This window comes from Trichinella spiralis, assembly GCF_000181795.1.
Source record: "Trichinella spiralis strain ISS 195 chromosome Unknown Scfld9, whole genome shotgun sequence".
NCBI classification, from domain to species: domain Eukaryota; kingdom Metazoa; phylum Nematoda; class Enoplea; order Trichinellida; family Trichinellidae; genus Trichinella; species Trichinella spiralis.
In genome coordinates this window covers 1,110,219-1,127,581 of record NW_003526948.1, presented here as the reverse complement: position 1 = coordinate 1,127,581, position 17,363 = coordinate 1,110,219, and the positions used below count along the sequence as shown (strand labels likewise).

General features: G+C 31.0%; 1 protein-coding gene across 1 annotated transcript; it reads right to left on the bottom strand.

The window, feature by feature from the left end:
• Positions 1 to 4,643: 4,643 nt before the first annotated feature.
• On the bottom strand, positions 4,644 to 15,903 carry Tsp_09544 (AP-1 complex subunit gamma-1). The gene is made up of 39 exons (XM_003371317.1): positions 15,894 to 15,903; positions 15,387 to 15,419; positions 14,651 to 14,754; positions 13,978 to 14,139; positions 13,428 to 13,552; positions 13,019 to 13,160; positions 12,836 to 12,932; positions 12,729 to 12,808; positions 12,570 to 12,665; positions 12,375 to 12,455; positions 12,166 to 12,320; positions 11,899 to 12,012; positions 11,688 to 11,828; positions 11,572 to 11,626; positions 11,343 to 11,516; positions 11,222 to 11,299; positions 10,860 to 11,089; positions 10,381 to 10,667; positions 10,148 to 10,225; positions 9,923 to 10,083; positions 9,727 to 9,825; positions 9,581 to 9,643; positions 8,865 to 8,962; positions 8,716 to 8,804; positions 8,524 to 8,645; positions 8,201 to 8,428; positions 7,883 to 8,134; positions 7,711 to 7,807; positions 7,477 to 7,633; positions 7,166 to 7,291; positions 6,982 to 7,097; positions 6,770 to 6,874; positions 6,653 to 6,712; positions 6,343 to 6,497; positions 6,194 to 6,292; positions 5,659 to 5,743; positions 5,456 to 5,559; positions 5,048 to 5,239; positions 4,644 to 4,841 (listed from the first exon to the last, which is right to left on the bottom strand). The coding sequence occupies exons 1-39, from the start codon at positions 15,901 to 15,903 to the stop codon at positions 4,644 to 4,646; spliced, it is 4,848 nt and encodes a 1,615-aa protein (XP_003371365.1).
• Between the last annotated feature and the right edge of the window lie 1,460 nt (positions 15,904 to 17,363).

The window sequence follows — 17,363 nt, the reverse complement described above, 5'->3', positions numbered from 1 at the left end:
CCCGAGCACGCTTTTCTTTCCCCTTGCTTGTATGCAAAAATGTTGGAAAAAAATAGTATAAATACTAATCAAAGAGGCATTCGTTTTTCATAAATTGTTAATTTATTTTATTTTAACCGTTTGAAATTAATTATTTTTAAAAATACAACATTTAAAGCTCATTTGCATAAGCGAAATTTCATTATGATGTACTGGGCGAAAATAGAATCAAACTGCGACATGCTTGGTATCAAAAAGATGCCCAATGAATAATTTGGATCATGAACAGCATAGAATTCAATAATATGATTGTTTTTCGAAAACATCAAACGTAGAGTCGGCATACGGTAAGACACACAGGTGTTAATAAATATTGGCAGCCACAGCTTGAAAAGTTCTTCTCTATTGGTCGATTAAATGAGATAAGTCAGTATAAAATTAACAAATGGAAGATTCTATGCACATCTTAGCCCGTATTGAAACAACTTTTTTCAATTTATTCGAAATGGACCGAAAATGAAGGAAAATCGACTTGCCCGAAACAACGAAATATTGCACAAAACGTGGCAGTTTCAACGAATACCTCATTATAAAGTCGAAAAACATTTTTATATCAAAATTCAACCACCGTCGATCCGTTTCAACGGATTTTCAAATGGGCCGCTTCCCTGTGTATTAAGATAGGCACATGGCAACTTCAGAGGCCATTTATTCCACAACTACTGAAAAGTGTGAATTGAATCTCTTGGAAACACTTTATTTTAACAATATGACATTATTACTTTCAAAAAAATTCCAAATTTCGAAATCAATTTTTTCGGTGATTTTTGCAAAAAACAACCAAGTCTTTACGCCATCTAATTTTGCAATTTTCGATAAGAATTTTTTTCTCAAAAAATTAAAGCAATTGGTATATATCACTATAGAATGATTCGCCAATTATTATAAAATTATACCGACACCTCCTGATTGTGTATTTGTTGAGATATCGAAAAAGTTAAACAAAAGGAGATTTTGACGGATTGGAAATAAAATGTAATGGAAAGCGGAACATAAATAATTGTGCAAATGGAATGGTTTCATTAATTTTTACATCAAAAATATCTATGTTTTCACCCGAAAAGAGGAATTCTTTTTAATAGGAATTATTCCTGATTTTATTTAAAATAACAGTAACTTTCAAAATTAAAAATTTTATTCACTCAATTTTTTCACTTATTTCAATTTTTAGATATGAATTATCCAAAATTATCGCATCAGAAAACTATTTTCGTGCAAGTTGCCATTATTTACATTTTATAAAATTCAAATGCTCAAACCAGCAATTTCATTAAATTTCTCAAAAAATCATCGATTGCGCGTTATTAAACATTTACATACCTTCGATTAGCACACATCTATTTGCACATATCATCAAATTACTCTACAAAGCGGCATAATTTCCGAGATGCTGGGAATAATTTTCACTGTACATACTGGTAAATTTCTCAAAAGATTCGAGCAAATACCATGGTTGAGCCGAATAATTTGATATAAATTGTGAATTTATTTAATTTTGTATCATTTGTAATGCATTTCAACTCTGGGCGAGTACACATTATGCTAATTATGCAAATCGGCATTGCATCGTTGTTAATTTGCGAAAGTAAATTCAAATAGCCACACATGTGGCATTAATCAGGAACTTAATCAATGAGAAAGATAGTAACAGGGATTGTATTCCATGAAATGTTTAGTTTTGGAAAAAGTCAACATTTACAACGCTTACGATTTGATTTGCAGCAATTAATGATAATTTAACTGCAGTAATTTCAGAAATTTACTTCAATTGATAGTAAAATAACAATAAATGAGTGGAAATTTAATAGATTCGTTGTCAAAAATTTCTCATGTGAAAAAATTGGCAGTCATTGCTGCCGTAGGAAGAGAGTTATTCATGGAAAAATTCCGTACGTATTAAAATAGGCAGCAGACAAATTTGGAGACTATTTATTGCACAATTTTTAGGTACTTTCGAATGGTACTTTGCATAACATTTTCGGTAATCATTGTGAATGTCTAGAAATCAAAAGCATTGAAATTTCGCAAAAAGCGCTGTAATCGATCTCCTAGAAACAACAAAGTCTATTGCCTATGAAATTTGAAACTTTTGAGAATCACCTTGAGAATCATGAAATGTCACAATTTTCGAGAAAATCTTTGGACTCAAAAAATGGAATTAATATTTTGCAGTCGATCAGAAACTGTTAGAAGAGTGTAGCCACCTTATGCCGGACGTTCCCGTTGTGTAGTTTTCCAGATATACTCAGAATATGCGAAGCTTCCCTATGTATTCAGAGACAGATAGTCTCATATTTCGGGATTGAATCCGAAGTGAAATCTGAAGAAATGTGCAACGCCAAATGAACTACTTTCATGATCTCCGCAATTTTTTTTCCATCATCAGTCTTTAAGGCAGAACATTATCAGGGAAACACGTCTTTTACGTGAAAACAACGTTCTACCGCACTGGACTGTTTACCAATTTATGCAGCATTACTTTAAAATGAATTCTCATATCTGTATCATCAGCAGATCGATATAATTTCCTCTAGATGCAAATATGAAGATTGTGTTCTACGTCCCTTACGTATTTTAAAACAAGAGCGCCGTGCCGTCAGCAATTTGATGAAAAGTAACGTGGACTTTGTAGTAATACGTGACAACAGAAGCATCCGTAACAAACAAAGTAGGAACATTATATATACGATATAAGTCAGATGTTCTTTTGGTTCAGGATCATCATGTTTGCAGGATTTTCTACAAATGGAGATGAATTAACTAAAATAAAAAGTACAACAATATGCAAACAACAAACTGCTTTGTTATGCAATTCTTCATCTGTCAATATAAAGAAAACACCATTGCAGCCACAACACACACCATTCAACTTCAATCATTGCAACTGAATGCAGATAAGTGAACGCAGAGCAAACAAATGAAGATTTGCATGAAATCATTCTCAAGCAAGCAAGAAACAAGTGCTTAGGCTATTTATTATAGTCAACAAGCAACATGCTAACAGTAGAAACAATTTATTACACAATTACCGGGCAGTTTCCGAGAATGCTGTGCGGAACATCATCATAAATCATTGTGAACATCTAACAATCAAAAAAGTGTAAATTGGGCAAAATAATTTTGCCGTTTCTCGCAAAAAAAGCAATTCTATAGTCCATGAAATTTCTTATTTTCGAGTAAGCCGTTAGACTCCAAAAATGGACTTCATGGGTGACAATCGATCAGAAACGATTAGAGGAGTACAATAAACTTATCCCCGCCGTTACCAGTTTCCTACTTCTCGAGATATTGTGAAAAAACTGGGAAGCCGGCCTACGCATTAAGATAGGCAATATGCCAAATTTAGATGCCATTAATTCCACAACTACTGGGTAGTTATGGATAAATCTCTGTATAGCAGTATCATTTATTGATGTGTACGTTTACATATGAAATAAAGTATAAGTTTCGATAACGTTTTTGCACAACAGCAAAGCTTAATAGACCCGTAATTACGAAATTTTCAGAAAAAATTTTTTTCTCCAAAAATGACTTAAATTGACTTGAATCGTTTGGGGACGATTAGGCAACTAATACAAACTTATCCGCACTAATCCTAGTTCCGCATTTCTTGATCTATTGACGAAAAAAGTGGAAAAAATGGGCTTTCAATGGTGATAAAATAAATATAATTGAAACATAAATGTTGTTTAAATGCGCCTATAAAATCAGCTTATTGATGTTTACAAACGAATGCTCACTGTTCTCAGCCAAAATATGGACTTGCTTGATTAGCAATTGTTCCTGATTTTCGTTTGTGCTGTGCAGCATCTTTCAAATTTGAAATGTTTATTTTCTCAATTTTTTCATTGATTACGTAAGATTCGCAACGATTGATTGATTCATCAAATAAGTATTATTCAAAATGATGAAATTCCCTTGCAATTTTCATGCAATATTACATTTTTTAATAAGTATCAACTTCTGAAGCTGGCAATTTTATCAAGTTTCTCGCGAAATCATGGATTGCGGCTTGTTGAAAATTTACGAACCTTTATTGGGCATATTATTGTGCACTCTTTTCCTTGAAGCATTTTATGATTTGCCGCACTTCATTATGGAGATGCAATTATTTAATTCAGATCGATAAACGTGAAATTTTTATAGAAAATGCCTTGATCCCGTTACCACAGAGAATGCTTTGCTGCATGAAATTTGTTTATTGCAATGTTAATTAGGAAATGTTTATGCAGTTTTGTTAGAAATGTTTAACAATGTATTAAACACAACGAAAATCACAGGTGTGATATCGTGCAAGAATGGTTGGCTATTTTCATTCAGTTGGTTTGTTTGCATGATAATCATTATGAACCATAGCAATGCACACGACACAACAACAAACACTATTGCACTCGACATGCCAAATATGATCAGAAATGTAGCGCAATATCACTTTTGTTAAGGCAACCTTTCACTGAAATCATGCAACAATACTATGCGACACGTCAGGTTAAAATAATTGCCATAAACAACAGCAACAAAAGCAACACTAGTCTTGTAGTCGTTAATGATGGATGTATAAATTAATATAAGCTATAGTGTGCTGCTGTTGTGAAACTTTTTTTTCATTGGTGTTGACTGATGTCTTCTCGTACGTCGAGGTACCACTGTATGGCCCAAATTGAAAGCGGTCGCATATAGCCAACTGCTCGAAACCACTTTTTTTCATACAGTGCTTCTGGAGTTTGATAATGCATTCCAAATGATTCAAAGCATGACTTGTATATTCCGCTGGCGGTTGAAAAACCTTGTTCAACAAATCCCTTAAATAATATAAACTGTATAATAATAAAAATAAACCAGCAATCAATAATAACTGTCTAGTAAAAATACTGCTTTGATTGAAAATAATACAGTTCGATAATATGATTAATAAAAGCCATGTAAAAGAACATAAATCATTTAAAGATTTTTCTGATATTTTGATACTGATATGCGTACAGTCATTATTTTATGAAAAAATAAAAACCTCAGATATCATATGAGCTGACAAAAAATAAGTAACTCCAGTCCAAGCTTCGTCTGCTTGCAAAGAGGAAGTGTCCTTTTCTCCGGAATATAGCATACCGTTGACAGCGCCCAATGTTCCATTTCCAAAGCTGCATACGTTGAGGTTGTAAATTGTTTCAAGAACTTTTTTGACATTATCCAACGGCAAAATCTGTTAACAATCCACCAATATATAAACAAATTAATAAATTCGCAACAAAATGCAAAAATATATTCCCTATAATTACACAAGTAACAAAAATGTACATGTGTGATGAGAAAGTCTAATACTTTGATCGATTAATGAAATTTCACAGAAGGTACACGATAAACAGATGAAGAGCAATATTAAAAAGTAAATAAAATGAAGAAAATTCAAGTTGCTCACATCCGTCTGAAGACCACAAATTTTCAAATAAGCATATCCACACAGCTGATCAGCCATCACTGTTGACGAGTTACAGGATTGCTGATCAAACTGATAATAGGTGCCTATGAGAAAATGAAAATATGGAATAATTTATAAAAAGTGAAAACGCATTCAGTGCAAATTTTGAATTACAATTCCACAATTTTTTCTCAAATGCAAACCTCGCATCATCCAACACTGTTCTGAAATGAGACTCTTCTTCTGCATTTCCAGTCGCTTTGCTAATTCTACAAGCAACGTCCAGTGCTGCAAGCCATAATGAACCACAATATGCACTAATAAATAAATAATCTGTGTAGCTGAGTAAACGTTCGCTTCTTATCACATTCACAACAACATTTTATCACATAAATCTTTTCTTATTATGTGTTTTCCTGTAGAAAATTTAAATGAATACATAAAAAATCGGGATTTGATTTTTATTACTTTACATTCATCAACAATTTTCAACACGACAATCTTTCACTGCATCAATAACAATTAATTAATTAATTAATTAATTAATTACATTCATTAATTAGTATATGCAACTTTTCCCGTTCAAATTCCTCTCCCTTTCCTCTTCTTTTACTTCGATTTCTTTTCATTTTACTTATATAATTAACATTTTCATCAAAAAATTCCTTTACTAATCAATCAATCGTCTGTTTCATTTTGTAGTCATATAAAATGGCACAGTTCTCACCTCGCTCCTACCATACACCAAGCATCATAAGTTTGATCACAGGTACCGTCATTTTCGACCAGCTTATCACCATCGTGGTCCCAGTTTTGCAAAGCAGTTTCAATTATCTCCTGTAAAAATATGATAACTAATTTGTGAAAACAATATTTATCAGACTTACTTTCACTGCTGGCCAGACATGACGCAAGAAAGATTCACTTTTGTTCAACATCAAATAATCACGATATGAAGTGAGAACAAATTTCAAATTCAAATCTTTCCATTCTGATGTATCATGAAACGCATAGGCGTTCACTTCCAACCACGGTTCGAATACTATCATAATAGAAACATACAGTTCAAAATGGGACAACCATGTCAAAGGGAATTAATAAATTTCTTTTCAGAAAAACAAAGAAACAAATTTAAAGTTGAAAAAATACATGGATTTCCAAGATCGTGTGGTATACATGAAATTCGCTTCCTCTGACCATAAGTACCAGGAGAAATATGGTAAACATTCGTTTGGGTGACGTTGTAAAATTGATCGGCTAAAGTTGAAAATGAAAAATTCAAATATCAGTAAAATTGAAACGCTCAAAACATACCAAATTCAGCTTGAATACTGTGCTCTATTTGAGGGAAAAGTTTCGCCAGTGCAAACGAAGCATAAAAGTGAACATCGTAAGTATTGTACATACGATACTCCCACGCTAAATCATTCAGCACAATAAATAGGAAAGTAATAGAAGGAAACAAATTTTACATTCCAAATAGGCAAAGCGACCAAACGCTTTGAAAACGTCGACTGAATAGTCACTCAAGTGCGGCTCATCGTCCCGCCATCGTTGGTCATATTTTACCCAAACTGAACCACCATCGGTGAGGTAATAGAGTTCGTTGAATATTGCCGATTTATACCATTTCGGTAAGTTACTAAAAATGGACAGATTGAAAAATAAGAATTTTGATATCTTTTTTTAATGTGAACTTCAACAAATTACTCATTTTTCAAAATAGGCTCTTGCCATTCGTCAATTTTTGACAAAAATATTTCTCTATTTTCCATTGCGTAAATGCTTAAACGTTTGGCCGCATCAGAGCTTTCATCAAACCAATCAGAATAACGCCTAAAGAAAATTATAAAAAGAAAAATTTGAAAAGCAATTAAATTCTCTTTTCCCCATAATTGTTTACTGTAAAGTTTACAAAATTTCTCCTAAACTGAACACTACTAACTATTATAATAATAAATACAATAACATTTATTATTGTTTCCTTTCCACCAGTAATATATAAAATTAAAAATGCATACCGTAAATATGTCCGTCTTTTATTGCCAAAGTAAATTTCAGGCATATGCCACACAAGACTGAATACAATACCTTCTTGGCATGGAGATCGAATGTTAGTGCAGCAAGAGACTGCAATTGCTAATGGCCTGTCTTCTACTACTACGAATTCATCAGTGCCTAAAAGTCATGAAACAAAATGTATTGTTGGGGAAAATCGAAGAAAAAAAATTCTGATTATCGTTGCTTGCTTGTACTTTCGTTGGAAAGACGACCTGTTTCGTAAAGCGATTTCCAAATTTCTGAACCACAACCTTCAGGATTGAAAGTGGAATGAGTGACGCTAATTGATTTCTGATGATCAACGATTGTTAAATAAGTTTTATAAAATCAGAAAGAAAGAAAATCAACCAATCTCAACTGCATTACCGTATTCAGAGCAGCAACGCAATAATCACAATTCATACCATCAATCGTTTGGTGCAGTGAAACGCCAACACAGTGAACACTGGAACTCATGCGCTCAAGAAATGAATTCGCCCTCATCTGGTGTTGGTCATCGACTCTTGGACGACCAGTGCCGTTGCGAAATGTGAACGTAATCGAAACGGTCAAGTCACTAGACAACGATTCTTCACTCATTACAGTCCATTTGAACAAAGTCAACGGCAAGCATGAGTCCTGGAAGCAAAAAAACATAAGATCTTAATTCTGCAAATTTATTAATGTGAAACCAAAAAATTAAACCTTATAATTGTGCGGTATCACTGGAGAGTACTGATGACATATTAATATTAAATTGTGGCATGGAAGCTTATAAGTTGTCCAAGACATCGGATAACGACCCAAGTAACTCATACATTCGGCAGGAAAATTGAACAACCATGAAGAAAGAAATTTCTTATTTTCAACCTTTACAGCCGAAAGAACTTGCTGATAAATGGTCACACCAGCATCTCGAACTGTAACGATGAACTGCAAAATAATTTTTTAAAATAAACTCGTTACATTTTTGAAAAAAAAAACAAATAAACAAAATCAATACAAATTCATTTAATTAATTAATTTACGTTGTCTGCTGGTACTGATGATACATCATGTTCCACAATACCCGGAACTAAAGAAAACTTGCAAAATCCACCGAGAATATGACGACCAATAGAACCAGAACCAATCGTACCACAAGGAACACCTTTATTTAAATGTAATAAATTATTATTTCATTTTTTTAAGAAAGCAAAATTCAATATATAACATTCAACCGTATATAGGCTTCAGTTGCAATGGTCTGAACGAGTCAATAGTCATTGACGTTCCTCTGAAAAAGGAAGCCAACCAAACAGCGGTATACCTTAAAAAGTAAAAAAAAATTATCCAACCACAATTTATCTTTAAATAAGACGTTACAAACCTGAAAAAATACAAAATATGCTTTCGTATTTGCCAGAATGACGGCCTAACGTATGGTGTCCTAAAAAGACAAAATTCCATTGATACGGCATAATAACACTAATAATAATAATAATAATAATAATAATAATAATAATAACTGAATATTATTGAAAAACAACCTTAGACTTCCATCCACTGAGTTGGCAAGATTATCAACCCAAAAACCATACTTTTCTAACATGTTCATTAGTCTGAGCTTATTTTACCCACATTTATTCTAAAAAATAAAATAGTGAAATGAATAATTATAAAAAGTTTGCTGAAACCAATTTGAAGAATTAAAAATGAAAATAAAAAAACAGTTTGATAAAGTGGAATAGATACTATTTGTGGAAAACAAAAAATATCCAATAAAAGAAGACAAAAGTAGAAACAGTGAAATAAAAATCAGATTTATTTCATCAGATTTCATTACAACAATAACCAAAAAGCCATAAAAAGTAATTTTAAAAAATCAACTGGACGAATTAATTGAATTTTGAATGCAAATTCATGCATCACTTATGAAGATAATGAAAAATATGAAAAAAATTTCGTATTCGTATTATTATTATGCAGCCGATGCAAGAGAAAAGTGAACATTGTATATTAAAGAAAAATGAAGAATATTTTACATTATAAAAAATAAAACGCTGAAATAAATTATAATTAAATGTCAACAATAAAACTGCCAACTTCAACCATTGTTTCACGGACAGAACCATTTTGAACGTAGTTCAACTTCACTCGCATTTTCAACTTAAAATATATTTCAAAAAATTAATATTTTTCTTTCAAAAGTTGATCAAATAATTATAAATATAGAATCGTAAAGCAATTACCGGAAGTGAAGGTGTCATACGCTGAACAGTCATTGCCTGCGTTAGCTGACCGGCCTCGTTGGCAGGGATGACAGTACTGCTTGGAGGTGACATCGTTATCTGAAAAGCCTGAACACAAAAAAAGAAAGAACCTTCCATATATACATATATATTTATTTATTTTAAAAAAATAATGAAATATTTCATAATGAATAACCTTTGTCACAGCAGCTTGAAAGAAAAATTGTTCAATCTCAAATTGGCTTTTATTGGTAGCAATAAGCTGAATGGAGAGTTGAGCTGGATTTGTGGACAACTTTTCGACAGTAAAATTAACCACAAGACCATTTTCATTCAAAACTGGTATTACAACGCTTTCTGTAAAAGCAGTAAAGAAATTTAAAAAAAAGAATATTTGATATCTGAACATGTGAAAAATTACTTGACTGAATTTGGGACATTGAATCCCACGCAGAATCACTCAACGAAGAAGCTTTCTCGTCAATAGTAGAGGACAATTCTAAAATATAAAATGAAATGAAATATACACATGCAAATACATTTAAATTTGAGAAACTATAAAAAATTCCATACAATATACGCAAGAGATGAACAATTTTTATATGAATTACAACAGAGAAATTTCAATGGAAAAAGTTCCAAATCAGTGTTTACCAGATGATGTACTGAACAGACCGAGGAGATCTTTGTAGTCGGATGATTGTTTAGAAACTTTCGACGAAACGCTGGTCGTAGAAATTTGCAACGGACTTTCGCTGTTGATCAGCAACAACAGATCAGAATTTTGCTCTGATCTGGCAGATTTATCAGCAGATACTGCATCTGAAGAATGCTCGTCCCCATTTTCCAAATCTTCATCCAAATCTCCATTTTCGATGTTAGCAACAGCCGAATGCAACGACTTGCCAGTTATAACGGGCATTCTTTCTAACAAAGCATCTCTGCAAAGAAAAAAGAAATACATACTAAAGCATTAGGAATAAGAAGTGCAAATGTCAAAATTTAACCCACTGAACAATTTTTATGCTAAGAAAATTGTAAAATTTAAATCAACCTCAAAATGAACGAATGTTGTTCAATGCAAATCACTTGTGCTATTTATGAAATGGAAAACAAACAAACAAATTAAATACCTCAAACTGCGTTGATCTAAGAGACGATTAAATTCACAAGAACGCTGCTGCAATTCCAGATTCATGCTCACGTTGTACTTTTCAATAGAACGTTGAATTTCGTTTTCCAAATTTGGAAATCTAGTGCACATTTTGCACAACGCCGTCAATGCGTATTCTTTTGTATTAATATGCATCATACTGTGGAAAAGAATCTTTTCTAACAAATTCAGCACAAGTGTTTCGTCAATCTGAATAAAACCACAAAAAAAGTAAGAAAAATACAATAAATTGCCAACAAAACCAACCAATTATTATTTATTGATTAATAATTTACAACAAATCAATATTTTAATACAATGAAACAAACAGAAATTGCTCACTCTGACAAGTTCACTGTCGTCTGATTCTTGATAATTGATAAGCATGTCCCCAAATTCTCCAATACTCCAGCATGCGACCTGGTTGAAAACGTTTTGAAAATAAATTAGAAAGAAAAAACACTATTTTGTCTTTAACATCACGCAACAAACACACTTGCAACAATGGCTGAGCTGCAGTTGTATCTTCCTGAGCAGCTTTGTAAAGCTGAACTACAGCATAAGCTTGAATCTCTGAACATTCAGAGATCAGTTGAATCATGCTGCTTATTACATCATCTGGAACATTGTTGCCTGCCTATAAATAACAATTTCGAACAGTTTTTCTCCTATACAATACTAATATAACATACCACTTTCATCACTTTCAACATCGTGTCAAAATGCCAACGACGATTGGGCGAAAATCTTGAAGAAAATTTTTTGTTAATTTCAATTATTGATATGGAAATTTTTTATATGTCAAAACCTTTCTGTAGCAATGTACATGTTCGAAGAGCACAATGCTTTAAATTCTGGTTCTGCTGTTTCCATAAAAATCAGTATTTCTTTCGTCATACTGCGAATATTTGTCGCGTTGATCAAAGCAAAACACAGTTCTACAGCTCTTCTAAAAAAGCATAAAAACGAGATAAAGTAATTTATAAATTAAAATTAAAACAACAATCTTTTTACAATACTTTTTAATTGTTATATCAGGATCTTTTAAACAGTCGACAATGGTCGTCCTATGCCGCTGCACTGCAGTGATATCAACATTTACAGTTTTTGCCAAAGTGTTCAAAGAAACATATCTAAACATATTCATTTCAAAAACAAAGTATCCAATATATCGGATAATAAATATAGTAATAAAATACAATAAAGATTTATTAATACTCAACAAAATTGTTTAGAGTTAAGCAATAAATCCTATATGTACAAAATTTTCAAATAACTGACCTCACCTTATGTTTTTATCCGGATTTAATAAAAATCGACCTAAAATATTAACCGCCAGTACTCTTAAACCACTTTCCGAACGAATATCCATTATAGTCAGCACAGTTTCGTATAAAATAGCATTTCCAACATTTTTACTATTTTCAGTATTTGTGGCAACCTTGAAGAAAATTATTTTTACAAAAGCGAAATGTGCATTACCTGAAACGCATACTTGGGCCAATATATCATTCATTGTTTCACTGCAATCCATGTCATTTTTTCCCAGTAAACGCAAAAGCTTAATTAACTTTACCTGAGAATAAATTAAAAGAAAAATAATAAATAATTAAAATAACAATATTCATTAGCACACACATCCACACACACACACACACACACACATATATATATATATATATATATTCACCTGCAAAAATGGATCACTTATACCAGTCACATCATGTTCAGGAGAATAACCTGACATGAGAAGATTTTTCAAAATTCGAACCATATTTGGCACCAACTGAAAAAAGAACTTACAATCATAAAATAAAAGAAAATAATAAAATACTTTTTTAAAATAAACAAGCACATCAGGACTTCGTTCGCACATCTCTTGTATAAGGCAGATGCCGCTGATGAGCACCCCTAAATATCTATGTTTGCCTTCAATTGCAAAATTAAAAAACCTACCATGATTTTTTTCATTCAAGAGTGCGCGACTACTAGAAACGAACATCTCCAAAAGATCAGGCACTTTTTTTATTATTCGGAATGCGCAAAGAGCAGCCTACAATCAATTACAGTCACTTTCATCGAAATAAACACCAGTAAAATTTACATAAAAAATAACAGAGTATTGCTTTGAACGTTTACCTTCTTCCTTAAATAAGTATTCGACGATTTGAGCAGGCGTTCAACTTCACCAGCTAAATCACGGCACATCTCCTGGGAGCATATGGAACTCAATGCGCTCAACGCCAATCCAGTGACAAACTGCGACTGAGAATTCAAATCACTAAACCAATTCACAATTTAATTTATTCAACTGTATGTATTTCAAAATAAATTTTAACATTATCACAAATTCAAAACTTGTTGAATAAATGTTAATTTTTGTCACATTTGATAGTCAAACAAAATGATTATATTACATTCACATGTGAAGAGTTGAGAAATTTACAATTTTCAAAATTCATTTATAATCAATAATCTTGTCATAAAAAAGATCATATTAAATGATAATAAATAAATAAATAAATAAATATATATATATATAACTTACGATTTTAATGAATTTGTAATCAACAAATGCACGTCTGTTTTCTCATCCAATAAAAGCATTGCCCCTAAATAACCAACTCGTTTGTCCGTAAATCGACTTGAAGCAATCAACTTCAAACATTCAAGCTGCAAAACAAAAAATATGCTCAAATAATTTTGATCGTAAATATACAGTTTTTAAAAATGACAAAAAACTAAATAAAAAATTTCTTTATATTTTCTGCATACGGTGTAAATAAACTTAATTTCTTACTGGAAAACAGCAAAATATTTTGCATAAAAATTAAAATGCAATTTTTTAATTTCAATTTTCTAAACCGTTTAAAAACCAGACGCAAATTTATAAACTTTCTGATTTCTAAAAATTGCAATAACCTGATGATCAAAAATTTCAGAAACTGCTTTATAATGTCCAACTATTATACACTTGTATTTACAATAAAATTATAAAGTTCAAAAAAAATGTATCAAATGAATATTTTATAAAAAGAAAACAAGTGCACATAGAGATACATTTAATTTAGAATAATTTCACAAAATAAAAACGTTACTTGTCCAAAATGAGCCGCATAGCCAAGCATATGAATATACAATAATTTAGCAACGTTTCGACATCGCCATACGCTGTCTTCTTCTCTGAATGTTTCACGAATATTTGCGCACTCCTTCTGAACGACAGTACGCTCTTCCGCCGCTGTTCTTGCAGCTCGAACCTAAATCAAGTGTTTACTTTTACAACACTATTGAATCAATAGCAACAATCAAAAATCAATATTATTTTGTTCATGTAAAAAATATTCACCATTTATTAGTAGACTTTTATGTATGATAACTTGCAAACTACTTACTTTTTGTCATTTCTAAAAATTTAAACCACAAATATATTGAACAAAAAAAAAAGAAATGTCCGTACATACGTATAAATATGTTTGCCTTAACCTTGTTAAACCCTTCAAAAGCTAAACAACTTAAAAAGCATCTTTTGCATTATCATAAACAATAATCCCGTTACTGACAAACAAACATAACAAATAAATGTTATTTGAATTGAATAAAATCGGTCATGCCAACAAAAAAAATTCATTGAGTAAAACGTTATAAAAACATCCATTAAATTTGTATCCTTGAAAAATAGACAATACTACAAAACATAGCACAACAAATACATTGCAAAAACTAATTTAATCGCAGTCTGCAAAATTTAATACAAAATGAGACTGATACCTGCCGAATTAAATCACGCAAACGCATTGGAGTTCCCAAAGAACGTCCCAACTTGATCTTCAGCTGATCTAACTTCTCCACAGTAGAATGCAATGCGTTCATAGCTAAATACAATGCACAAAAAACAGCAATTACATAAAATAAAAAATACTTCGTATTTTCCAGTAATCAAAAATAGTCAAAATATAAAACAAACAAGCATAAGAAAGCATAATAAAACAAAATTTTGATTAAAAAGCAGTAGCACTCACTGTACGACAATAATTATGGAAGGCAAAAAAAACAAACGCAAAAGATATGGAAAATATTTGCCATAAACAGCATTACTTAAAAGTGACTTGTCAAATAATTTCTGAAAGAAGAAACTAAAATTAATTTGTGATAGGTAAATAAAAGTGAGAAAATGAAACGTACAAATTTACTCATTTACGATATGTCTAAAATTCAATTATCACTAAAATGTGCAATGTGTCGTGAAATAAAATTACAGTAATAAAATCTGAAAAATACTGAGTGTTAAAATATAAAAATTTAGCTCTGAAATATAAACCATTCAATAGTAAGTGGAACAAAGAAAATGCACACTATTTATAAGTAATGTTTCCCAAAATTTTACTCACCCATTTTAATAAATGACAGAAAATATTCACTTTTGTAAATTAACAGAGGAATACTAACACAGTATGTTTTCGAGAAAAGTAAAACAATTCTAGGAATAACGGAAGAAAAAAAGTACCGCACCGACCGGAATGCTCACATGTGGGTGTTACTGTATCATATATAAAAATCACGTTCAAACAATGCAGTAACTTCTTTAACTTACCAAACTTGTAATTTTCAAAAATGAAAAGTGATTTTGAAAATTATTAATAATAATTATAAAAATATAAAAATATAATATTTATTAAAATCAGAAACTGTAAAGATGAAAGTGCAAATAATTGTTATTAGTAGTATGTTGCAAACAGTAGGACAATATATATATATATATATATATATATATATAATAATTTGTAATGTTGACGAAATGGCAAGAAAACCTTTTGGCAAATTAAACTTTATAATGAAACATATATTTTGTTTTTTAATCAATACTAATCAAATTGCTTCATCATTGCTTGGATTAATTGATGATAAAAACTTTGTTTTTTAATTCAACAATTTTTTTCTCAATGGAAATCAAGAAATCTCTAAACGAACTGTATTCAACTTTTCAAAAATACTTTATTGAATTGAAATTTACTTTTTGGCATAATTTTGGTGAATGTCAGTTAACTTCACCAGCAAATGGAAATTTCTTACTAATTTAAAATGATAAGTTTGCTGTTTTGGCAAATTGCCAAAAAATTTTTTCAAGAGATGCCAAATCAAGTACCAAAATTGAATAGCCATAAATTTATTTACTACATTGAATTCTTTGAATGTATGCATTAATAACTAGCGTTATTTGAATTGTATTGATGATTTTGTCAATTGAGAATATTCATTTGTTTTGAAATGATTTTGCGTAATATGATTTGCTTTTGAGTTGAGAAAAAATTTTTTCACTTGAGTTGAATTAAATTGGAATATAATAAAAGTTACGGAATTTGTTGAAAACGTCGATGAATTGTTCTTCTGTCAAGATTAAGTGAAGAAGTGTTCGTGATTAAGATGCACGTCCAGTCGTTGTCGTTGGCAAGCGTGAAAAGCTGTTAAACACTTTTCCAGTGTCATTTATTGAGTTTCCATTTCTTTGATTAAAGACGAAAGCAGCTTCATTAATCAGATGGAACTTGGTACAAGATATAATAATTATACGTTGAATATTGTTGTTATGTGTTGTTCGATGCTAGCGTTACAATTGAATAAGATAATATAGCAGAAAATGGTGATAAATTTTACAATTTGTTGCTGTACAAATGTGTTCATTTTTTGTTTAATGTAAAATTAAAAGCGGAATAAGAATTTCAATAATGGTGTTTAATTTGAATGCTAAGCACTGCACAGGTGCACTGCAGTTCATTAAGGACGAATTATTTGTGAACATTCCTGTCAAGTCAACCAGATGGCAGTGCAAATCACTATCGTGTGATGGCGTTAGACTTCATGCCAACGTTTCAGCTAACTGCTGCTTTATTTACTTGCATAAGTCCGTCTGTCGTCATTGGTCAGCCAAAATTCTGCATACAAACTTGCATTAAACTGCTTTATATTTTTCCGTTCCATTGAAGGAACTTTGCTTGAAATTTGAAACAAATTTTCACAAATTTACTATTCTTTCTCTTCTTTTTTTTCAGTTATGTCATCAATTAGCATCTCATCCAAAATGCATACAATTTTGCTGAACAAGAAATGAGTCCAATTGTTTCACAGTATTTTCCATTTCTGTTGCTTCTTTTGATACATCTATGTGATTGCGTAGATTTTTCCGACTCTCACGACTATGTTCAATTTTCTATTGAAAAATACGGTAATGTTATAATATTTTTTCTTTTTTGTTTAAAAAAGTAAAACGCTCTAAATAATATGAGTATAAAATTAAAAAGGTATTATATTTCATGAAATTTATTATTTTAGAAAATTTAAACAATATCTTCAATTTAACTAATAACTTTTTTTATTAACCAAATCAAAATTGTATGTGTCAAAAATAACAAAAATATGTAAAAATATGCATGTAAGCAGAAACTTTTGAAAGAAATTTATATTTTGTGTGGAATTTTTACAGGAT